This window comes from Limanda limanda, chromosome 1, assembly GCF_963576545.1.
Source record: "Limanda limanda chromosome 1, fLimLim1.1, whole genome shotgun sequence".
In the NCBI taxonomy this organism is placed as follows: domain Eukaryota; kingdom Metazoa; phylum Chordata; class Actinopteri; order Pleuronectiformes; family Pleuronectidae; genus Limanda; species Limanda limanda.
This window is the reverse complement of record NC_083636.1, coordinates 25,599,753-25,623,545: the sequence shown is the minus strand read 5'-3', so window position 1 is coordinate 25,623,545 and position 23,793 is coordinate 25,599,753. Positions and strand designations below refer to the sequence as shown.

The 23,793-nt window shown below is 42.5% G+C and overlaps 3 protein-coding genes across 4 annotated transcripts in view; 2 read left to right on the top strand and 1 right to left on the bottom strand.

The window, feature by feature from the left end:
• Nucleotides 1-296: 296 nt before the first annotated feature.
• On the top strand, nucleotides 297-6,807 carry trim23 (tripartite motif containing 23). Of its 2 annotated transcripts, XM_061070577.1 has the most exons (11): nucleotides 297-397; nucleotides 1,121-1,283; nucleotides 1,938-2,059; nucleotides 2,135-2,413; nucleotides 2,494-2,676; nucleotides 2,752-2,967; nucleotides 3,844-3,978; nucleotides 4,097-4,226; nucleotides 4,341-4,451; nucleotides 5,472-5,596; nucleotides 5,684-6,807. In XM_061070577.1, exons 1-11 carry the CDS (start codon nucleotides 299-301, stop codon nucleotides 5,861-5,863), a joined length of 1,743 nt encoding a protein of 580 aa, XP_060926560.1. In that variant the 5' UTR covers nucleotides 297-298; the 3' UTR covers nucleotides 5,864-6,807. The 2 variants fall into 2 exon arrangements, with proteins under 2 accessions (XP_060926560.1, XP_060926552.1); XM_061070569.1 differs by having other exon boundaries at nucleotides 2,494-2,967.
• A 712-nt stretch (nucleotides 6,808-7,519) lies between these two features.
• ppwd1 (peptidylprolyl isomerase domain and WD repeat containing 1) lies at nucleotides 7,520-12,320 on the bottom strand. The gene is made up of 11 exons (XM_061070558.1): nucleotides 12,169-12,320; nucleotides 11,941-12,043; nucleotides 11,188-11,291; nucleotides 10,874-10,994; nucleotides 10,316-10,763; nucleotides 10,042-10,232; nucleotides 9,562-9,751; nucleotides 9,291-9,472; nucleotides 9,118-9,199; nucleotides 8,845-9,027; nucleotides 7,520-7,732 (listed from the first exon to the last, which is right to left on the bottom strand). The coding sequence occupies exons 1-11, from the start codon at nucleotides 12,299-12,301 to the stop codon at nucleotides 7,589-7,591; spliced, it is 1,881 nt and encodes a 626-aa protein (XP_060926541.1). The 5' UTR covers nucleotides 12,302-12,320; the 3' UTR covers nucleotides 7,520-7,588.
• A 487-nt stretch (nucleotides 12,321-12,807) lies between these two features.
• Nucleotides 12,808-23,793, top strand: part of cwc27 (CWC27 spliceosome associated cyclophilin) — a 31,861-nt gene continuing 20,875 nt past the window's right edge. The window contains exons 1-10 of the mRNA XM_061078127.1: nucleotides 12,808-13,002; nucleotides 13,334-13,430; nucleotides 13,709-13,821; nucleotides 13,979-14,122; nucleotides 14,243-14,341; nucleotides 14,430-14,533; nucleotides 14,777-14,846; nucleotides 15,765-15,844; nucleotides 15,928-15,964; nucleotides 16,087-16,259. Of these exons, the coding sequence (XP_060934110.1) occupies nucleotides 12,961-13,002; nucleotides 13,334-13,430; nucleotides 13,709-13,821; nucleotides 13,979-14,122; nucleotides 14,243-14,341; nucleotides 14,430-14,533; nucleotides 14,777-14,846; nucleotides 15,765-15,844; nucleotides 15,928-15,964; nucleotides 16,087-16,259 (959 nt within the window). The 5' untranslated portion in view covers nucleotides 12,808-12,960. The remainder of the gene's footprint in view (nucleotides 13,003-13,333; nucleotides 13,431-13,708; nucleotides 13,822-13,978; nucleotides 14,123-14,242; nucleotides 14,342-14,429; nucleotides 14,534-14,776; nucleotides 14,847-15,764; nucleotides 15,845-15,927; nucleotides 15,965-16,086; nucleotides 16,260-23,793) is intronic.

Genomic DNA, 23,793 nt, shown 5'->3' with positions numbered 1-23,793 from the left:
CGTATGTTTACGATTTGCTTCTTGTTAGCGTCGACACGACTAGTTCGCATTGCGCATGCGTAATAGAAGAAGATAGTAGTCAAAATCGCAGTTTCTCGCTTAGTTTCACCTCTGAAATCATAGATTTCATACCAAGACAAAATAAAGTGTCACATACAGTAAAATAAATTGTATTTTTGCGGAATAAACTGAGTGAAATAACGGTATTGTACGGTGATGGGGCTTAAAGAACGAGACCGGAAGTCTTTGCGGGATTGTGCTCTCGGCCCTGCTCAGTCCTCTGCGCTGTCGTCCAAGAATGGCCGCTGCCGCAGCAGGAATAAACAAGCAGGGCGCTGTGGCGACGATGGAGCCGTGCACCCGACACGGGAGAGCAGCGCATGGAGGCACCGTCAAGGTTGTACCTCCTTCACTAACGCTCACAGCCGGGTGGAGGCATGTGGTGGCCATGTTGTGTTATCATTTAGACTGGAGGGGACCGACAGCAGGCTGCCTTCGTGGCTGCTGCTTTTGGGTGAAGGCTGCTGCGTTGGCGTCGGATTCAGAAACAGCCATCCTCAGGCGATTCCAGCCGTGTTAGTGAACGTGTATGACCAGGAGCGCTCTGCGGGTTTCACCGGGAACTGATGTTTGTGCATTGTGAACCCCAGGGCTGCTGGTCGAGGCTGCTAACACAGGTTCCTCTGCACTGACTGCGCCTCACCGCAGCTCCTCAGTAACGTGATCGGGATGAGAAGTCAAGTTACAACCTGCGTCTCTCTTAATAGTCACATGCGGAATTTTTTTAAAGATCACAGCAGGAAGGATTGTGGGTGCAGTCGACTGCGAAGGTCTCAGATCTGATGTGATCACATTGATGTCAGTGAATTGTCTCACCGTGATCCCGCTTAACACAACTCACTGTAGATGAACTGAAGATATTCACCAATCAGCCATCCACCTCACCGACTGTCTGTTAATCTCAATCGGTCCTTGTAAGGGTTGTGAAATCCGTGCCAGCTATTTAAACACTCCTCCCCTCTAATGTCAGAACTGGTTCTACAGCAGCAGCTGATATACACCCCCACACACATAGAGGGCTTTTCTGGAATTTAACCACTTTGTGTGTATTCATTCCCAGGTGCTGGAGTGTGGCGTGTGCGAGGACGTCTTCTCTCTCCAGGGGGATAAGGTCCCTCGTCTTTTGCTCTGTGGACACACAGTGTGCCACGATTGTCTCACCCGGCTGCCTCTTCATGGCAGAGCGGTCCGCTGCCCCTTCGACAGACAGGTCACTGAGCTGGGTGAGAAAGAGGATAGAGGAACCTATAGTAACGTGAAAACATATTCATGTCCTGTCAGAAATGCGTGCATGACCTTCATACACCTGTCATGTTGAACAGGATCACCTTGACCCATTGTTTCCATATTTAAAAGTTATTGTGAATCTTGTAGAGACACAGAGCAATAACGGCACAATGGAATGCTTATACATGGAAGCTAAATCTGAGATTGTTTGTCTACCTGGAGAAAGTTCGCAGGATTTGTAGTGCATCTCCATGACTCATCACAAAGTTGATTAAAAGGTGCCTAGAGGATCCAAGCTGGATGAATATAATATCTGAGGGCTAAAGCCAGTTCATTCGTGGTTTTACCAATTTTTATGTAAGGATCTTCCTCTGGAATCAACAGACTTGAGCTGGAAAAAAACAGTAAATTAAGAGAAGAGCAGAGCTCATAATAAGGTTTAATGAGACTATTTTGTAAAGGGGTTTATTCAGTCCTTGTTCATGTTTTAATAGATGTGTTATTGCACTGGATTCACACCGGACAAAAGCGCAACTCTGCACAAAGGAAAACTTCTACATTGCAGTTTTTTCACCCATCGTTTTCTCTGTATTGAGTGTGAATATCATTTCTTCCCCAAGTCAGTGTTGTATTCTCTTCCACCTGTTTAGGGGACTCTGGAGTTTGGGGCCTGAAGAAGAACTTTGCACTGCTCGAACTCTTGGAGCGGCTCCAGAATGGAGCGTCCAACCAGTCTGGGATGGCGGAGGATGCTCTGAAAGGCATGGGAGAAGTAAGGAAACGTAACCCAAGTCCCCGAAAGCTTTGTTAAAGACACCTTTCACTCACAATTCTTCTTTTCAACCAGTGCATAATACGGTGTGATGAGGACGAGAGCCACACGGCCTCGATGTACTGCACCGTGTGTGCCACCCACCTGTGTGCTGAGTGCTCACAACTCACCCACTCCACTCGCACCCTGGCCAAACACCGCCGGGTGCCGCTGGCGGACAAGCCTCACGAGAAGACCTTGTGCCCACAGCATCAGGTCCACGCCATCGAGTTTGTCTGCCTGGAGGAGCCCTGTCAGACTGGGCCTCTCATGTGCTGTGTGTGTAAGGAGTACGGCAAGCACCAGGGACACAAGGTAGTTGAAAACATGCTATCAAAACTAATATAAGATATCCTCACCCGAAGAGACATCCTCATCCCCAGCTTTCTTTTCAGCATGCCGTTCTTGAGTCTGAAGCTAACCAGATCCGTGCGTCCATTTTGGACATGGCCCACTGCATCCGCACCTTCACAGACGAGGTGTCCGAGTACTCGAGGAAGCTGGTGGGCATCGTGCAGCTGATAGAAGGTGGCGAGCAGATAATCGAGGACGGAATTGGCATGGCACACACTGAGCATGTAAGACAGAGGGCGGCCTTCTCAAATATGAGCGATTCAGCTTCTTTCCGGAATTTATGCAATTCTCTGCATCAGGTCCCCGGCACAGCAGAAAGTGCCCGCTCCTGCGTGCGAGCTTACTTCGCAGACCTCCACGAGACTCTGTGTCGGCAGGAGGAGATGGCGCTGAGCGTGGTGGACGCTCACGTCAGGGAGAGGCTGATCTGGCTGAGGCAGCAGCAGGAGGACATGACCATCCTGCTGTCTCAGGTGTCCACCGCCTGCCTCCACTGTGAGAAAACTCTTCAGCAGGTAGGAAGCACAACACACTGTTTGTCAGGGCAAGAATTAAGTCTACAGTCTCGGGTTGTTGTACAGTAGTGATGCACGAGTCGACCCATAGACCATGCATTGACCTGCAATACTAGGCTGTGATTACTCCACCTCTTTCTCTCTCTCTCTCCCTCTCAGTCTATGTTATACACACACATATGCACTAGAGGGTGCAGGTTAAGAATCTACATTCTGAAATACAAATAATCTGTATTTTTCTCTGAGTATTACTTAGAATTGGCCGGGGCTCTGGTCAATGGCTGAATTCACTCACTACTCACTGTATGGTGATGTCGCCACTTTATAGCGTTGCACGAATGTTTAGTGAGAATTTCATTCCCTATATAGTGGATTCATTGTTTCCCGCAATGCATCTATGTCATGCTGAATGAAAGAAAACGGCCAACATATGACAGGAGAGAGAACTTTATGCTGTGAAAACCAAATTGTGCGACGTCTGAGTAAAAAGCATCAAATGTGACACAATAAGAGGAAGTGGCATCTCCCGTTGTGTTCTCACATCGGCTCGCGGACATTTGGGTTCACACATGCAGCCTCTCAGGAGCTCAGTGCATGTCTGAAAGCAGCTATACAGTGTTCATAATATAGTTTAATCAAGTTTTATCCTTTACATGTCATGCAGAGTATTTGTTTATACAACCCTGCCAACTGTTTTTGGTCATAAAGAAGAGGCTGTCACTAATGGTACGGTGGACTTTTTCATAGAAAAGTTAAAAGCAGGGATAGAGGGTTGGGTTAGCTCTCATTAGGTGCAGGTAATAAAAAAACCTTGACCCCCTTCACTCCCTCAGTTCACTTTTAGTCCTGATGTGTGCTCCTTCTCTTCTGTTGCAGGACGACTGCAGAGTTGTGCTGGCAAAGCAGGAGATCAACTGTTTGCTGGAGACACTACAGAAGCAGCAGCACCAGTTCACTGAGCTGGCGGATCACATTCAGCTGGATGCTGGCATCCCTGTCACCTTCACCAAGGTACATGCCGTCCCCCATTTGATATCATCCCTGTCCCCATCGATCAGCCAAGAAATCATGTTCAATGTGAGGGGCTTGAATTTGACACTATGTAACAACCTACTCCAAATGTTTCCAGGACAACCGGGTCCACATTGGTCCAAAGATGGAGATCCGTGTTGTGACGCTGGGGCTCGATGGAGCGGGAAAAACCACCATCCTCTTTAAGCTGAAACAGGATGAGTTCATGCAACCCATCCCAACTATCGGTAAGTGCATTTGCAGCGTAATGAATATGTATTAGTTCACTTATTAAGAAAATTTATTTTTCAGTCGAATCTCCTCAGCATTATCTAAATCTCTTTATTTCCCCCTTATTTAAGGTTTCAATGTAGAGACAGTTGAATATAAGAACTTGAAGTTCACCATCTGGGATGTGGGAGGAAAACACAAGCTCAGACCCCTCTGGAAACACTACTATCTCAACACTCAAGGTACTGGATGCACTTAACGTTCTATAAACATAAAGTCATATATTATCTAAATGTTACACAACAAATGTAGTATATTCTGCAGCATTGAGCACATGGAAAACAAAGATCCCCTATTGAAAGTTGACTTCAGACACACTTTTCTAGAAGACACTTTCAATTAGGTCTCGATTATGCTGGAGCATGTAGTCTTGTCTCGGAGCAAAGGCACGAAGTAGGACTGAGCTCACTGAGTCAGCACAGAAATAAAGCAGTGTTGCGTTTTATACGGAGAAATGAAATGCAGCACACAAGTTTTACAGCAAGATAAAAAATGCAGTTGGAGGATGTACTACCTGGCACATTCAGTGAGTCATGTCAACACGTCTATTGAGTTGGAGACAGATGGTGCTGCAGCTTCACACTTCACATTCACAATGAATTTGAAAGTGCACCACCTCAAGCTGTTTTCTATTATACTATGTCCCTGACTCTGATTATTTGTGATGCTCAAAGATCCCTTTTTAGAGACTTAGTTCTTTATCAACAGTCTTGGTGTCTATCTCTGTGTTGGTCCTGTTGAGACCTTGTATAGAATCTGTTTAAGATGATCCCATCACAAGCAAACAGCTCTGAGTTCATCCGTTCACACCACGTATTAGAGTGTGACTCCTTTGCATTAAAATAATGTGGCAACATGATCGAATCTCAAAATGGAGGTGAATTAAGTAGATATTTCAGATATTTCAGATGATAAGCAACAAATAACTTTGACCATCTGGTGGCACTAGAGGAAAAGGGGAGTTAAGAAAGTCATTAAGGTTTTTTTTCTGGGTATCATGAATATTTGTGCACGTCACAGCAATCCAAGTCATTTAGATATTCCAGTCTGAACCAATGTGGTGAACTGAGCCTACATTACATACGAGAAGCTAAAGATCTTATTTTGGTATATTTTTTCATATACAAATAATTTCAACCACTTAAAGATGGTTTAAAAATGTGATCCAATGAACCCTAACTCGTATGTATGTGCGTGTACAGCGGTGGTGTTTGTGATCGACAGCTGCCACAGAGACCGACTGATGGAGGCTCACAGCGAGCTCGCCAAACTACTGACAGAGAAGGAGCTGAGGGACGCCTTGTTGCTCATCTTTGCAAACAAGCAGGTAATGGACTTCAGACTCACCGCCCCTCATGTGAATGTATCCTTTCCTCTGAGTTGATCCTCAGTTTTTATGATGTTTGTGTTACAGGATGTTCCCGGCGCTGTCTCAGTGGAGGAGATGACGGAGCTGCTGAGCCTACACAAGCTGTGTTGTGGGAGGAGCTGGCACATCCAGGGCTGCGACGCCCGCAGCGGGATGGGCCTCCACGAGGGTTTGGATTGGCTGTCCAGGCAGCTGGTGGCTGCTGGTGTCCTGGACGTAGCCTAACCCTCAGTCCCCTGCCTCTCCTTACTGACTCTCCCCTAAACGGCCAAACCCCCGCCCCCGAGCTCGCTCCATCAGCTGTATCACGACCTCCGAGCATTCACTTTTAAGACGACACCGTGGCTTTAAGCCTTCTCTCATCATCTTTCCCTCTTTGTTCACCGCCGTGAGCAAAGACATTAAAGATGTTAATACTCTCGAGGCTCATTTAATGGGAACACAGAAACTATAAGCTATCTGAAAGCCTGTCCAACCTACATGCACCAGCCTGAGAAATAAACCCAACGGGACAAAAACCTGAGTTAGTACTCCAACCTCTTATCCTGCTTCAGTTCTAAGGCAGCTTAGGCACACGGTCTAACACATTGTTACTTTAGCTTTTCTTCGTTCTAACCCTTTTATCGATAGCTAGTTGACTTAGGTCCAGTCAAATATTAGAAATGCTCCATATCCTGACAGTGGAATGTATCTCTGTTCTCTGTCACATGTTACTCATCTCGGCCATCACAGTGCAACAGTAATCTCAACAAAATGCAGAGTCGTCCTTATTATAGTCACAGTATTGATTACTCCTGGGAAATAACAGCAGCACCCTTTTTAGTTAAATCAAGTGTATTGGCAGGTAAGTGATATGGGACATAAACTTTCACTAAGGTCATATTGAGCCCAGAGAACCTGCAGCGGATTCGAACTGACGATCTAATGTTCCGATTTTGGCCGAGCTCTCATTTCAACTCGTCATCTGATGTAAGCAATAGCTGTCAATGTTTCTTGGGTCTTTCAGTTGCGTGTGCAAATTAATCTTTTAAGTGTTTGAACCTATTTAAATGCCACAGCTGGTCTTGAAATGGCGCACCAGTAAGGGTTTTGGTTTGAATGTAGTGTTTACTGTTGCAAGAACAAACTGTTTACTGAACTTATTTATGAGCAGGAACAAGGATGTTACTTTGGGGTGGGTGGGTGGGGGGGGCCGTGTGAGAAAATCCGTTTTTATGCACCGACTCGGCCTGTTTTGTGGAGTGTCTTGCACGCAGGATTTGACAGATGCACTTGTCCGCTGCCTCACTGGTTTTCAGTTGGAAGCAAATGAAGTCACTGCTGTTTCTTAGTCGACTCTTGAGTATTAAACTCACAGCAAACCAACACGTCTTGTGAAAATATTCCTATTTAAACATCTCACGAGTCCTGATCATGTGTCTGGAGTACTTAACGAGATGGTACACCTTATATCTGCAGCCTTCAGGAATGTAATGTGAAACATTAAAACCTAACACTGACACTTGTCTTATTATTGAGGAACCATCATTTGAGTTTTTCATTTAATCTTTATTCATTGCTATGTAATGTTTACTACTTGTACCTACGTATAAAAAGACAAATAAAAAAATGCACGTGTGAAAAGCTTTTCCACATAGTTTGTGAAAACATTTTCATTTGTTTTTGAACCGTAGAAGCACAATGCGCATTAAAACCTTTGTTACCAGTGGACTTAATGATGGCTTTTGTAAATTATTCATAATGTTCTGCTGTAAAATAAAGTACTTAACCTTATTTTTCTGGCTGGCAGATATTTTTTTCTTTCTTTGGCACTGGAATCTGCTTCGTTGTGCAGGGAAGAGACTGATGACCGACCTCTAAAACATAACACCCTGACTACAATCGCACTGAACGTTTTTAATTAGTCAATCTGGTAAAAAAAAAAACATGTACACAAATATGGACGTACAATCACTTGATGGTTATGTTGATGATGCTGATGTCTTCGTATGGTTTGTCGGTCTTGGGGTTAATTTTGACATTGGAGATCCTCTGGACGGCCTCCATGCCTTTTGTACATCTCCCAAACACAGTGTGCTTGTTGTCGAGCCACGGCTGCGGAACAGAAAACAGTGGCACATGAAGCAAACTTTTTTTCATAATCAGCAGACATGGACTCATTGCTGGATTCATCTCGGTGTCGGTTAAAGTAGTATTCAGACAGAGCAGGGGATTTAAGCACAAAATGTGGCAGCTGTGGTGAGACATGGGAGCAGAGGCAAAGCTCGAGACTTCATCCTGGATACATTATGTTCTTACTCGTGAAATAAATGCATCAAGGAAGATGAGTTCAGTGGATTTTTAAACCTAGTTTATGGCCAAATGAAGAATTAATGACAGTCAGCATGAAGGATGCTCACCGGTGGCACCCGATACACTTACTGCCTCAATTTAATAATTTATTAGCTTCAAAACAATGTTCAGGGTATACGCCACCTCTCACCCATAAGATTGGCTCCAGGCCACCTGCAACCCCAAGGTAAGAGGGAGGGAGGATGGATGGATGGATGGATGGTGGGATGGTTCTGTTGCCCATTCATACAACACCCAAGCCCAACAAGATGTCAGTCTGGGATCTAATTTCGTTTCTTAATCTTGCTCACACGTGGGATCACACTGGTTCCCAAACATTTCGGTTGTGAACTCCAATGGGGCCGGCCAAAGCTTTATGAGGCCCTCTTAAGTTTAAGGGGTGTAAATAAAAAAAAAAGATCTTTAACATTTGAGATCTATTTTTAAGTGGTTTAAGTGTTTTGCTGGGTATTAATACAGCAAACAGCTGGCATAAAAAATGGTTGGCATTTTTTACAACATTTTTACTGGTCTGACATAATGTTCTGTCTGTATTCAGTCTTATGCTAAGCTAAGCTAACAATCTCCTGGATGTAATGGCATATTTAATGGTCAAACATCATCCAACTCCCAGCAAGAAAGCTACTAAGCATTTATTCCAAAATGTGGAACCTTTAAAAGATCAACATATTACAGTGCTTAAAATAAGGATAACACATCATTTTTACCACTTTGTACATATTTAACTTTAGGTTTGATCCAGATGGGTAATGACCTGGTCTTCTTATTCTAACCTGTGGCTGACAGCGTGTCAAGATCCAGCACATTATGTAAGAGCACATTGGATGATCTATTGTAAACTATTAACAACTTACAGTGGGCACGACAGTGATGAAAAACTGGGAGCCGTTGGTGCCGGGGCCTCCATTTGCCATACTGAGCGTGTACGGGCGGTCGTGCCTCAGCGTAGCGTGGAACTCGTCCTCAAACTCTCCTCCCCAGATGCTCTCTCCTCCCATGCCTGTGCCTGTGGGGTCTCCTGTCTGGATCATAAAGCCCTGTGCACAAGAGAGACGAATATTAAGACACAGCAGACAATGCAGAGATGGATACCGGAGTGTGTTTGGCCTGATGAACAGAGGACTTGCCTTGATTACTCTGTGGAATATGTGACCGTTAAAGTAGCTATTCCTGCTGTGAACACAGAAGTTCTCCACTGTTTTGGGGCATCTACAAACAAAAGACCAAAGTTCTGTTAACAACTGGTAAAATGTAGAGATAATGTCCAAATAAAACCCTCGTGTGCTAGCTGAAAACCTACTCTACTGGGAAGAGCTTGATGTGGATGTCTCCCATGGTGGTGTGGATGATGGCACTGTCAGACACTCTCTTGGGGCCCTCGGCCTGAGTCGCAGCCATGACCTCTTCCTTGGAAGGTTTCTCGTTAAAGATGTCTCGGTCTGAATCTGCGCCCTTTGTATCCTCCGGTTCTCTTTTGGAGAACTTGAGAAAAAAAGATGCATTAACATAAATACCAAACAGAAAAACAATAAAGCTTTATGATCTTGGAAGTGAATGTCATGTAATCTCACCATGTAGAAGCGGTTCTTCTTGAAGGCTGTGCAGAATATGGTGGGGTCAGGCATTACGTTATCTAAGGCCGGATTATCAGATGCCTTCATCTCCACAGTGGGAGCCACCTGCGAGGCCTTTGCGACGCCCTGAAACAAACTAAGCTGGACCACACGAATGTTCTCCAGCTTCCCGAGGATCCGCACACATCTGGGGAACAAGATTCGGGAGACTTTACTTCCCATTTGACATCGACTAGGTACTTTACAACAAGGTGGTGGAAAAGACAAAGACTTCACGGTGTAGTCAATCAATTTATTCAACTGTGGTAAAACTCTACTGATAATAAACAAAATGCTGAAACATTGTTTCTACTGAACCTACTTTTTTACTCTTAAATCAACACTTTTTACTTTTAAAATTGCCACACATTTAATGAGAATGGCTAGAGCTGAGAACATATGGGGAACAGGGATGCTTTTCATTCTATTGCTTCCTACCTGTTGGTTTCCACATTGATGACCTTGATGCCCAGCATGGTCCCGTAGAGCACAAAGTGGCCGGTCTCATCAAAGATGATATTTGTCAACCGGATACCGTCCACTTTCTCCAGCTCTCTCTCCGAAGCCATTCTTCGCCCAAACTCCATGTCAGGCAGCTGCTGCCTCATCTGTTGCAGCTCTGTGAACATCTTAACATACGAAGAAGCATGTGTGATGAATGTGTGAATTCACATCAGTAAAGATTCCAGCTGAAACGTGTGTTAGAGCTCACCGATAATGATTCATCAAACACCCTCGTCAGTTTTCCTGTCAGAAAACGGAAGATCCTGACTTTCCTGTCAGTGGCAATTGTGGCCATCTTCCTCCCATCCGAAGAAAACGTAAGGCTGGTGGGATAGGTTTTGTGTTTTGCAAATTCATACAAATCTGTGTCTGTTTTGAATTCCCAGTCCACATGTCTGGGGAACTTGAAATCACTTGGAAGACCGGTCCAGTACTCCAGCATCCCCGCTTTGTCTGCAGAAACGATGACTCTAAATTTGGGATTTAGGCGCATTTGGGCCAGCGGCGAGGAATGCATTTTGTCGAAGACATGGAGGACTTCGCCGCCTCCCCGTCCGTCATACACAAAGATCTTCCCTGTGGTTTTTTCTGAGCAGGCCACTGTGGAAATGGCATCTCCGGGGTTATAGATCCACTCACACTGACCTGGATGAAAGCTTCCAAGACGAGAGAAAAATCATGTATTAATAAGAAAGAGTTATCACTGTGCCTTTATGTGAACTCATAACACCTGATTTACACTATAGTATTTTTAATTTAGACTCACCCCATCTTCAGCATATTGATCATGTCAAAATTGACAACATCAAATACTTTCATGGCCTGATCATCACCGACAGAACAGAACAGAGCCCCTTCAGCACTGACTGCGATGCACTCCAAGAAACCTGCAGAAAATGTGACGATAATACCACTGCTCATTAGTGCTGGACCATATGACTTCAAATAAATACCACCATTCCCCCCCCCACACACACTTTTACCTCAATTACGATTCATTCACAAATTATATCATGTCTTTCCTTTTAGCCCATTACCATGAAGATCGTTATAAAAGTGACAGATCCATTCAGTACATACCGAGATGACTCCGGAAATGTTTGACGAACTCTATTCCCTCGTCCTCTCTCTTCTTCCAGAACTTGACATGGCCGTCCTGGCTGGCTGTGATGATGAAGTCTGTCCTGAAAAGAGAGAGGAAGTCCTTGTAAATCTCTTTGAGGAAAATTTATTATTTTAGGCTTTATAAATAAAAGTGTCTTGACCTATGTTACCTTGACAATTGTATGGCTACTAACTTATGTATTGAATTTGTCTCTCTGGTTTGTGAATGAGTTTGAGGTGGACTGACTTTACAATATAATAATAATAATAATAATAATAATAATAATAATAATAATAAAAATTAATGATAGTTTTAGACCTCAGAAAAGTCTGTTATTGTCTACTTTCCATGTGAGGCAAACAAGCCTGTTGTTTTTATGAGACAAAATATTGGGAACAGAAGTCTGTTTATAATAACAAGAACATAAACACTTTTGCATGTAAGCCAGTCATGTGCCCCTCCTGTAGATAGTTAATCGCACAGAGAGAGTCACAGCTACATATAACGGGTAGATCCAGAATATTAGATGTTAATACACTATGGAGAGAGTGTTTCTGCATATTGAACTGATCACTTTCACGTCTGATAGTTTAAGTACATTTGTTTGGAAGAAAGTAACATTTTAAATACAGGGTCTGGACATGTGAGTTTTTTTGGACAGTTGATTTTACATTTTGAATGAGTTGAGGATCTGAACACTTCTACCAGTTGACTGAAGAGTGACTTACTTGGAGCAAACTATGTGCGAGATCACGTCTCTGTGCATGTAGCTCCTCTCGTACATGGCAGCTGAAGGCAAGTTGGCCAGGTAGACGCGCTCATATTCCAAAACTGAAAACACAAAAGAGAGATATTCCAAAATAGCCGTTGGGCTCTGGTTAGCATATTTTAGCTTCGATTAGCGGGAGTCTGATTAGAACGCAAAGTAACGATATAATAAACCACCACAAACAAACCTTTTCTTTTCTTGGTTTGTGTGGCTTCGTTGGGCATCGGGCCGACCCATTCTTCCTCTTCCCCATTTCCTTCTTCCACCGGACTTTCCTCTGCTTTTCGTTTTAAATCCACATTGTTTTCTGACTCCGCCATGGCTTCAGATCCTCAGCGCGGTCCTATCACAGTTACGGTACTTCCGCCCGGACGTACTTCTGAATTCTGTCTTATTGTTGCGAATACCCTCCCTTAATTTCTTCACACAGTTCATTACAGCCCAAAAGATATTTTCACCATTTTAACTTTGACCATTAAAGGATTTTAAAAGAAAGTTTGCATCAAAGTTCAGCGGACAGATATGTAGCGGAACAGAGTACTTGACTGTTTCCTAGGGTTCGTTATCGTGGAACACATGGGTCAAACCAACAGTCCATTATAGGGGAGTACGCGATATAGTTTGGGATTTACCTGTTAGTAGCACGTTTAAATATCGATACACATGTAACAAAATAATTGAATAAAACTAAAAATATATTTAGTTTGTTTTTGGTTTAGATTGTGATTGTTGTGAAGAAACAAAAACGAAAAATGTTTTTCATTGTTTTCCTTCCGACTCCCCCGTTTTCTCAGGAATAAACAATAACCTCACTTCGGTAGCCAACATGGCTGTAGACAGAAAAGTATGAAGTGTGACACTTGTAAACCAAACTAATCCAACAACAGTAGCTACCGTTTCATATTTTCAGTGTCTGTGAGAAGTAGCAGAAAAGCCACCATTCTCTGGCATCTACGGGAAACGCAGCCGAAGAGTCAGAATGAGCAACATTTACATTCAAGAGCCTCCAACGAGCGGGAAGGTGAGCGAGGCTTTCTCATTATAACTGCAATAGCTGTCTTGAGTTTGTATTTTTAATAACTACAGTAAATATACTCTACAGCTCGTTACGCTCAGGACGTCTGGTTGTTTTAAATGTAGCGACGGCCTGCAGTCCTGAATGGTTGAATTGTAATAAAATAACTGGGACCCTCATTGCATTACCTACAACCAACGTTACTTGTGTCAGTTGGGATGTTCTGGTTGTACAGATGTTTATTTGCATTGCAAACCACGTTAAGATTGGCAAATAAAGTCAGGATTTCCTCCTGAGCTCACCCACCGTCTTCTCTCTCTGTGTTTTTCCCCCTCAGGTCCTGTTGAAGACCTCAGCTGGTGATATTGACATTGAGCTCTGGTCCAAGGAGGCTCCTAAAGCATGCAGGAACTTTGTGCAACTGTGCATGGAAGGTAAAAACGAACTAATGTGTAAATCACTGCCAGACAAATGACTTCCTTAATATTCTAACATACTGTAAAGCTTCAGCAAAACCATTCATCCTGCAAAAACCTGCCCTCCCAGTTTGGAGAGGCCAGATTTTGTACTAAACATTACTGCATGCATGTCAAGAGTTATTGCTCTCCAGATTTATTACATTTCACATTACAGGAAACTCTTCGGGTATTATGAGGAAACTTTGCAAAAATCACATATCACTTATGAAAATGATAATCTCTCTGTCAACTAGGTTACTATGATGGCACAATATTCCATAGAGTGGTGCCTGACTTCATCGTTCAAGGTGGAGATCCGACTGGATCCGGGACAGGTGGAGAGTCCATCTATGGTCGGCCATTCCGGGTCAGACTGCTTCTCTACTTCATGTTCTATTTATTATTCTCTGTAATAAATGTTAACACTCACAGATTCATGAGTGTAAATCACTCTTAGCACATATTAACTTGCTAATCCTGATGATCAATCACACATCAACCTGTATCCTTTTTTTAACTTTCAGGATGAATTTCACTCCAGATTGCGCTTCATTCGAAGAGGTCTGGTTGCCATGGCAAATGCCGGGCCTCATGATAATGGCAGTCAGTTTTTCTTCACCTTGGGACGTGCAGATGAGCTCAACAATAAACATACCATATTTGGCAAGGTAAATCTCAAGAACTAAAGTGATTCACGTAAATGTTTCTGTCCTGAGCTAAATGTAATGCATTTTTCAACAGCTTTGTCAGATTCTTGTAAATGATCCATTATCCAATTCCAACCACAGGTCACAGGAGACACAGTTTATAATCTGCTCAGATTAACAGAGGTTGAATGTAACCATGATGAAAGACCTCTAAATCCCCATAAAATCAGAACTGCTGAGGTATTTTCTTCTTATTAACTTAATAACTTCTTGCTTTTGAATCTCCGTGTGTGAAACACTGACACACAAAATCGTTTGTCTGTTCCAGGTGCTTCATTCTCCTTTTGACGACATTGTACCTCGTGAAACTAAAAAAGGAAAAAAAGACAAAGACAAAGAGGAGGCAAAGAAGTCACAGTCGAAAGCGACAAAGTGAGTGCTGAGATTTCATTTGTCTTTCGGTCTCTAACAAAATCTTTATGCTGCGGCTGCTTGAAGCAACAGTGCATTATTTTGTCACTTTCAATATCTATCTATTGTATATGTGTAAAATGTTTAAATTATTTTAATTAGTCAACAAAGTGTCTTGATACGATTTGCTACATGGTTATGTCTACAATATGTTTAAGTATTGTTATTTATGCTTCTGTTCAAAGAGTTTTTTGATGTTTGTAGGAACTTCAGTCTGTTATCGTTTGGAGAGGAAGCTGAAGAGGAAGAGGAGATGGTGAATCAAGTCAGCCAGGTACTGAAATACAAAACTTGTCTGTGTCAGACAATAAAAGGTTGTCTTCCTCTGCAATGGACATTTATGACAGTTACAACTACAGGACATGTCTGAGCAATATCATTACTGAGTAGCACTATGAACATAGTCAGTGCTTTGGAAATACCAGTTTTCATCAGTTACTCTTGAAACTGTAACGCCTGAGAGCAGCCACACATTTGACAAAAATAGTTTTGGACATACACACATTGAAAGCTTATTTAAATTGATTGAATTGTTGTTGGTGCAGAACCTAGGCTGTAAACTCTGCACAATCAAGCACATAGGTTTTATCCAGTTATTACAGTAAAGTTTAGTTAATAGTTGGAACTTGGTTTACATTTCCCTCTATGTCATTGGAGGTCCTGATTGGTTCATCTCAGTTATTGGCCAATGACGATGTTGATCTGGTGATAGTGGGATGTGTCAATATATTGCACAAGAAGAATGATTATGTGTCAAGCCCATTTGATGAGTCTAGCTGGGCAATTGTATTTTATTGTATGATCCATATAAGTAAATAAAATGTCAATCAGACAAGACAAGCCTACTACTAAGACAAACTTAAGGCAAAGGTCACATTATGTTATCTCTGCTACTCACTAATGGCAATTACAGGTGCTGAAAATAACTCCACCCATTATGAAACCACATTTAATTCCAGAAAATACTGATGCTTATTTTTATTAGAACCAAATTGCCGAAACTCATAGTTATCAGTCCTCTAAATATGGAGTTAAAATGTCAAAAACACGCTTTATCTCACAATGTTGGAGAAAGTGACTCAGTTTCCATAGTAATGAAACAGGTTTTAAGGATTTTATGTTCCATTGAAATTCATTTATTTCCTTCCAAATGTGTAAAATCAAAATCACTTGCTCGCGATTGTTTCATCAGACATTAAAGGGAAAAAGCAAAAGCAGCCACGACCTTCTGAAAGATGATCCAAGACTGAGCTCTGTTCCAGCAGTTGATAAGTATGCACAATCACTAATTAATTGATAATTATGTTAACCTTAATTTGTCCCTAAAGCATTACTTTATATTCCTTCTTTTAAAGGAAGAAAAAGAAAGAGACAACTGGAGATTCTCCTGAGGTGAGTTAGACAATGATATTAATGTTAAAGGGATACCCCATTACTATGAAAATGTTAAAATGTGTGGTTTGCCCCACCAGTGTCACCTAAATTTCAATGGGCCTTTTCACGTGTTCTTGCAGACAGATGACGACGAGGCTGAGGATGGTGTTGAAGGCGACATGGACCCAGATGAAGAATACGACTCAGATAAGAAAGAGAAGATGAGAGAGCTGATCAGTAAAAAGCTGAAGAAACTAAAAAGCGCAGATAAAACAACAGAGCCCAGTGTGGAGGAGAAAAAGACCAGTCGCAGGTAATGACCGCATGATTCTTTACTGTGCTCGAACTCTTAGTCTGAGTCTCTCTGTCCCCGGGTTTGAACTCACAAAGAAATATAAACTACGTAAAACAGATGGGATGTTTAATAAATAATCTATCTGGCCACTGCACTGGCCACACAGCACAAGCAATATCATGACGTTGCTCTTGTACTTGTAATGCAGCATAACAACCTGACGGGGGCAGTGTTGAACTGTGTAAGTCAGGGAAGTGAGGAAGCACATTGCGAATCTCTCTGCTCTTACATTACACCAATACCCTGAAATTAAGTTCAGAAGAAGGTAGTTTTTACAACAAGCAGAGTTTGTGTAATAGATTTACATCAGATGTATCTTGCCTGAACAACAGTCCAAAACCCAAATATGTTCATACATGATGATCAAAAGCAACACATTTGAACTGGAACCCAGACAGTGTTTGGCATTATCTGCCTGAAAATGTTGAAGAATTAACCCTTTCCAAAGTAGTAGATTTTCCCTAAATGGTCAATTTTCTCAGCAAATCGTCTCAGCTCCCCACTAAGTACATTTAATAGAGTTCAGATACACTAGAACACTTCTAGAAGAGATGAGTGATTTGTATAACGTTCAGGCAGAAGTAGTGATGAGACAAACCAAAAACAATCATTAACATGTATTAATTACTGCCTCTTGTTGCAGCAAATCTTCCCAGAACAGCAATGTTTTGTCTGCTGGTTTCTTTGATAAAGTCGCGGTTGGATTGATGTGCTTTCTACCATTTAAAAAAAAAAAAATAAATAAAAAGGTCTGCTTCAGAGCGCATGTATCACCTCTAATCTAGTTTGCTCTTCATTAACAGTCACATTGGAGAAGTGTTCAGATTCTATTGAATTCAGTTGGCTGTGTTGATACGCTTATTCAAAACTAGAAACACTGCTCTGCAGATATGTCTCCTTCAACCATTGTAGTTCTGTCTACATAATTTTGATTTCCAGATTCATATAAAGTCACCATGAACTTTAATCACTGTTATCTGATCAGCTGATCTGAGTTTAGTGACAAGATCAAAAGTTGAAATAAATCCCTCCAGTTGATCTTGAGATACCTCATTCAAGAGGTCACTGTGACCTTGCCCTTCGGCCCTTGACTACCAAAATATTATCAATTAATCCGCAAGTCCATAACAGGTGTGCCAAATCTGATACAAACAACAACCGCCAGTGGCAGCCATGTTTTGTGATTCAGTTAAATTAGTTAACTAGACACTGTTTCCTTGATCTACGTAAATTGCCAACCTACAGAACATCTCCATTCGCCTGAGGATACTGGTCAATGCTCACCAACCTTCAACTGAGGAGACCACAGCCCTCATTTGTTAAGATAACAACCCTCAATTACAGCTAAGACAATAGCTAAGCCTTTGACAATCTTTAGTAAAATGTAATGAAGAAGATTGACCACTCTCTTTGTTACAAATATACTTCTTTTGCCAAAATGGACACTGGGGATGAGTGTGAGGACATATGTGAAACACCAGAGGCAAGTCAGGAGCTGTCTGAGGAAGAGTGCAGCAGAAAGCTGGAGCTGCCTCAGTCCGAGGAAGAGCGCAGCAGAAAGCTGGAGCTGCCTCAGACCGAGGAAGAGCGTAGCAGAGAGCTGGAGCTGCCTCAAACCGAGGAAGAGCGTAGCAGAAAGCTGGAGCTGCCACAGTCCGAGGAAGAGCGTAGCAGAGAGCTGGAGCTGCCTCAGACCGAGGAAGAGTGCAGCAGAAAGCTGGAGCTGCCTCAGACCGAGGAAGAGCGTAGCAGAGAGCTGGAGCTGCCACAGTCCGAGGAAGAGCGTAGCAGAGAGCTGGAGCTGCCTCAGACCGAGGAAGAGCGCAGCAGAAAGCTGGAGCTGCCTCAGACCGAGGAAGAGTGCAGCAGAGAGCTGGAGCTGCCTCAGACCGAGGAAGAGTGCAGCAGAGAGCTGGAGCTGCCTCAGTCCGAGGAAGAGCGTAGCAGAGAGCTGGAGCTGCCTCAGACCGAGGAAGAGCGTAGCAGAGAGCTGGAGCTGCCTCAGACCGAGGAAGAGCGTAGCAGAAAGCTGGAGCTGCCTCAGACGGAGGGAAGATGCAGCGGAGAGGTGGAACAATTAGAGATGTGAAAATGTGAAAGTGGAGCACAAGACAGTAAAAAAAGAACAAGAAGCAGAAGAATAATAAGCAGATGGAGATAGGAGACAAAGGCCTCACGGTTTCTACTGTAACCTTTCAATGTCAAGTCGACAATCCTCCTGATCCACTGGCTGTCACCGGCACAGATGCATAAAAAAGTGATTAATCACACCTTAGTTTAAAAAAAGAACTATGTAATATGTAACTTCTTTTAGGGTTTTCTTATTCAAAACAATTAAAAAAAGACCTAGTTTGATGACATTGTGAAGCAGCGTGGGATCATGTCACTGATAAGTAATATATTCAGTTTTATTTACTTTACCAGATTTAAGGTAACTTAGAGCTTTGACCACTGAAATGTAATCACTTTACCTTAGTCCAAGTGATAACTGATCAAAAGTTGGAGAAATCCCTCCAAGCAGTCGTTAGATATCATTCAAGAGGGCAGTAAGCTTTTTTTGAGGTTACCTTGACCTTTAACCATTGAATTGTTATTAGTTCATCTTTGAGTTGAATTTTTTATACGGACATGCGGACAGACAAACCAATATCGTTAAAAATAGCTGAGCTCATACAGCTCATCTGTAGTTATTTGGCACATTTTCAACATATAAGAACATTTATTTCTGATGCGTTATGCATAGATGGACTTAGAAACCGTTTATCAGATCTTTTTGATCCTTTAGTCTAAAATAAGTCCCCATAGCAAGGACAACTAATCAATATTTTCTTTAATTAATCAACCAGTTATTTGCGATCCTACATTTCCCATTGTGCAGCTCAGTTGCATATTTCAAGATGACAGCTTCCTTTAAAAACCTCACCTCAAGCTCGTTATGCACGCTTTCTGTAAAAACAAATCTAGGGCTAAAGCCCAAGCAGAGATAACCCCCATGACATCACTATGACATTATCAGGATTATTTTCTCAGACTCCACAAAGCTCCTCGAGAGCCACAGCAGACGTTAAACAACAGTTTTCACAGGCTAAACAGTTCTAAACTCAACTTGCACGTCAAAACAAGACTTAAGCAGTTCTGTCGTGTAAACGGTAACCAAAGTTCATGCCAATCGGCAAAACCCAATTAATGCATGTATACGTCTTCCACCCTTATTTTATGAATACTAGTTATTTCATCAGGATAGACAGCCGGTGTCACTATTTTTTCAGTTTATTTCAGTGTCATTAAACCATTGAGACGATGTTATCAAAAGAACGACAGTACTATTTTGACAGTGTTCAAAGATTACATCCTCCTCATCACTCCACTGCTGGTGTTGCCTGCTGCTACGAATTTTAAACATCTTCAACCGAGCAGAGGCTTTAATATTTATCATGTGCTTTATGTACTTTAGGATTCAAGATCATTTCCATTTGCAGTTTTGTAGTTTTATTTATCCACCTGAGCCAAGTTTGCTTTATGCAATATTTTCCTATTTTTGTTTGTTGCAATTCCACAACATTATTTTATGGACAATTTGAAAATGTGCACATTACATTGCATTTCATTTATCTGACGCATGTATCCAAAGTGACTTACAATAAGTGCATTGGAGGACTGGGGTGTAAGGTTTAACCATGTCCTGGATCTAGACTGGGCCCGATCCATTCGCAGCACTGAACACTGCAAGTACTAGTGTCTTGAAGCGAAAGCGAGCAGCCTCTGGTAACCAGTGAAGGGATAGGAATAGTGTGAGTGAACTTACGTAGGTTGAAGACCTGTCAGGGAGTCTGGATGAGCTGCAGAGGTCGGATGGCACTAGCAGGTAGACCAGCCAGGAGGGAGTTGCAGTAGTCTAGGCCTGAGATGACCAGAACCTGTGCTGCCTTCTGAGTTAGAAAAGGACGTGTTCTTGTGATGTTGTGCAACATGTATCTAGGGAGAGTTGACTGTCGAGTGTCACACCCGGGTTCCTTCTGGTCTGCGTGGCGGCTACCACGGAGATGTCGATGGTTATAGTAAGGTCATGGGTGGGAGATCCTTTCCCTGAAAGGAAGTGTAGTTGGGTCTTGTCAAGGTTGATGGAAACCCACCTTCAATATTGTCACCCCCACTAATGTCTCCACCTCTGTTTCTGTCCACTCACTTTCACACATGCACACTCATATCTCAGTTGTGGCTCACTGGACCAACATCCGTGGACCTGCTATTTGTACCAAGAATGTTGGCACCCAACGCAAATTACTTACTGTGCTGAAGAAGTAGAAGCAAACAGTGGCTCTTTCTGAGGCAGCAGTGTGAGAGACATGAATGTGAGAGTGGAAGGTGACGGCGTGGGTGATGCAACATTAGTATGAAAATTACCCAAGCAGAACCGGGCTTGTCTTTCATCTCTCTTTGATGCAACGGTTGGCCAGATATCTCTGCTTCATATCCTCTTAACACGTAGCCCTCAACACACATCATCATACCCTTCTCTCATTAGTGCTAATGGGATAAAGAGCGGGCCCCCAGTCGGTGTGTGTGAATGTGTGTGTCTGTGTGTGTGAGAGAGTGTGTCCTGACTGACAGCCAGCCCAATGCAGGCAGACTGTAGTATATCAAACACAAGCGCAGATTGTTTTGCTACAAGAACTGTAACCCAACACAGTGGTTTGTCTTGGCAGGGAATCAAAGAGCAGGCTGGTAGGTACAGTGTTAGTCCGGGACAAAGGGGGCATTGTTGCAGGGTGAGCTCTGCTCTCCCACTGTTGCTTTGGGCTTTCAGCTGCTCTGTGCACAAGGAGGAACACCAACTGGTAGCTCATCACCTGGGGGGGAAAAGGAGAGAGGATTTTAGAAGCATCCACTTTTCCCAGTTCTGTCACATCAACTTTGCTAATGCCGGACTTTTGTTGTTTGTTCATTCATTTAATTCCTCCCACACTCAGATGTGCAGCATGTAACGGGTGAAGGACAGTTCTTTAGTCGGCAGCGAGCTCAGGCCTCAGTCGGGGGGAAAAGTTACGACGCTGGCTGCATCTTTCTTTAAGTCAAGGCTGCGGAGACAACCTTGAAATTAGGAGTCTCCTTGAAACCAAAATAGTTTTTACATCAGGACTAAACTATCTTTAGTTGCTATCCAGCAGCCAGATGATATTCCACTGAAATATTCCATGATGGCAAAATGCTTGGACCTAATCACCTTCATGAGCAAGTTGCCAAATGATTGGCCGAGAGGATTTTTAGACTTTAAAGATCAGTCACAACTCAATTAGAAAAGATCCTGCTTGCAGCGAGTTTGTCTCAGCTCAGCTGTGATGTTTGATGTTGTTGGTAATTCTGGTTAAGCTTTTATGCTCACAGTTTGACTCTTCTTTTATGTTACTACTGATCAAATCTGGTTTTGCTACGTTTGAAGTAGGCCTCTTTAGGGGGGGGGTTCCTTTATAAGAGACAGTACTGAATGAAGTCCCAAAAGCAGCGTATGTGGTAGTCGCCACTTTTGTTAAACCCGACGGGGCATGACTGGAGAAGCAAAACGCTTCCATATGGCTGTGGGACACAGTGTGAGCTGCTTCTGCCAGCAGGGCCTGGCTCCCTCTGCTGTCTCCGGTAATCGCTTTTCACTTAGTGCAGACTGAAGATAATGACAGAACTGCACTTCCTGTGAGTTATATCACTTGTTATCACATACTTAGAAATGGTGTATACAGTATATGACAGCAGACTTTGATAGGACAGGTGGAACTTTTCTAAGAGAGGTATTAAAAATCAAGTTTCTGTCACGGTTATCACGCAAATTATGTCCCTTTACGGTACCTCATTGAATGAATAAGGTATGTGTGTGAGTGAGAGAGAGACAGAATAGGGCTGGGGGATATGTTATAGTATTAATAGGGATATTGAGTTACTTTTTCCATTTCATTAGTTACACCTAAACAATTAAATGATTGATGTATTCCAGTACAATATATTGCACACAAATACTTAATTTACATAGGATAATGTAATAATTCAACTATATTTTTTTATGAGGTTTTAGTCAATGCTTGTGGCATTGTACTGGAATGTAATTCATTTAAATGTGTTTCAAGGTTCATATGTCTGTAATTGGGTTTTGAAAAATATGGACAAGGTCTAATTCAACATCATTGCAAAGTTATACTTAACGAAACAACAACATAATATAATATAGTTAAATAAATATGCATCTGAAAGTCTCAGAGCTGAACAATACTAAAGATGTGAAGGTAGAGAGTTATGGATGAACTGTGTTGTTCACAGGTGTACCTAATAATGTGGCCACTGAACATATATCCCTCTATTTGCTCATTTAAGAAACAATCCAAATGATCAAAGCAGTGAACTGCTGTATCTCCCACTGTTACTGATTACACAAACTATAATGTCCAACTGTGCTTACTAATGATTGTTGTCATTGTGGACTAATCTGCTAATTATGCACGTCATTGGCCCAGAGCCTCTGTTGGCTTAATCAAATCGTTATTAATGTCCCATCATTTGTCTGACAGACATTCCAAAAAACAAATACATTCAGTTTTCAGTGAAAACAGCAGTGAAGTAGACAACCTCCAATCTGGAGAAGCTGCAGGCAGATCAGTTTGTAGGTTTCTACAATGAATTAATCATAAAGATATATTTGCTGCATAATAATCTGTCAATCAACTAATACATTGATTAGTCATTGCAGTTCTGCATCTTTCATCTTCTAAATTTGGTCTGTGTTCACTTTACAGGGCTTTATTCTATCCTTGTGGACAGTGCAACTCCAATGGAACGTCAGGCTCTAATTATTCTGACCAAGTGGCCGTTTCCGTGATGCTGTTGTCACTGTGTATTAATTGGCTGCACCTGTCTCTCGTCCTCGGTCACAACCCAATGCGCTCTTAGACAAAGGTGACGGAGATCAAGAAAGCATTCGCCGCCCCTCTTGTGCAGAAAAGGCTTGAAATAATCCAGTTCTTGGCAGCAGGGTTGTGTGTGTTTTGGAACCTCCAGGTGTACACGTCTCTGGCCCACTGTAGCATGTCTGCCACATATGGGGCACTTGCTCGCTGGAATGAGTTTCAGACAGCAATGCATGTCTAGGATGTCTGAGTTTGAAAATGAATAAAAAACACTTGGACTCCGATCAAAGTCAGCATTTGACAGAGTGAACGTTTTACTCTTTACTGCTCAAACAAGGGAAAAATATAAAAATGTACAACTGAATGTAACTGCTGTGAAGAAGCGATACCTTCGATACGGTCCAAGATTCATTTCTATCTTACATCCTGACTAATTAAGAGAAAGGCTCTAGTACATAATTGTGAGGCAGATGAACCAGCCTACCAGAGGAACCTTGGTCCACTGCGTGGGTAATGTGTTGGTCTGTCTAGATCACTCTGCAAAGTCATGCAAATTCCTGTGTTGAGGTTGGATTCCTCCACTCCAGCTCACAGTTCTCCTT

Coding starts and splice junctions, on each gene's coding strand:
- trim23 (XM_061070569.1), top strand. CDS start 299: ATGGCCGCTGCCGCAGCAGGAATAAACAAGCAGGGCGCTGTGGCGACG. Junction 1,284..1,937: donor CAGACAGGTCACTGAGCTGG/GTGAGAAAGAGG, acceptor CCACCTGTTTAG/GGGACTCTGGAGTTTGGGGC. Junction 4,452..5,471: donor CTACTATCTCAACACTCAAG/GTACTGGATGCA, acceptor GTGCGTGTACAG/CGGTGGTGTTTGTGATCGAC.
- ppwd1 (XM_061070558.1), bottom strand. CDS start 12,301: ATGGCGGAGTCAGAAAACAATGTGGATTTAAAACGAAAAGCAGAGGAA. Junction 10,995..11,187: donor ACATTTCCGGAGTCATCTCG/GTATGTACTGAA, acceptor CATTTTCTGCAG/GTTTCTTGGAGTGCATCGCA. Junction 9,028..9,117: donor TATTCCACAGAGTAATCAAG/GCAAGTCCTCTG, acceptor TCTTGTGCACAG/GGCTTTATGATCCAGACAGG.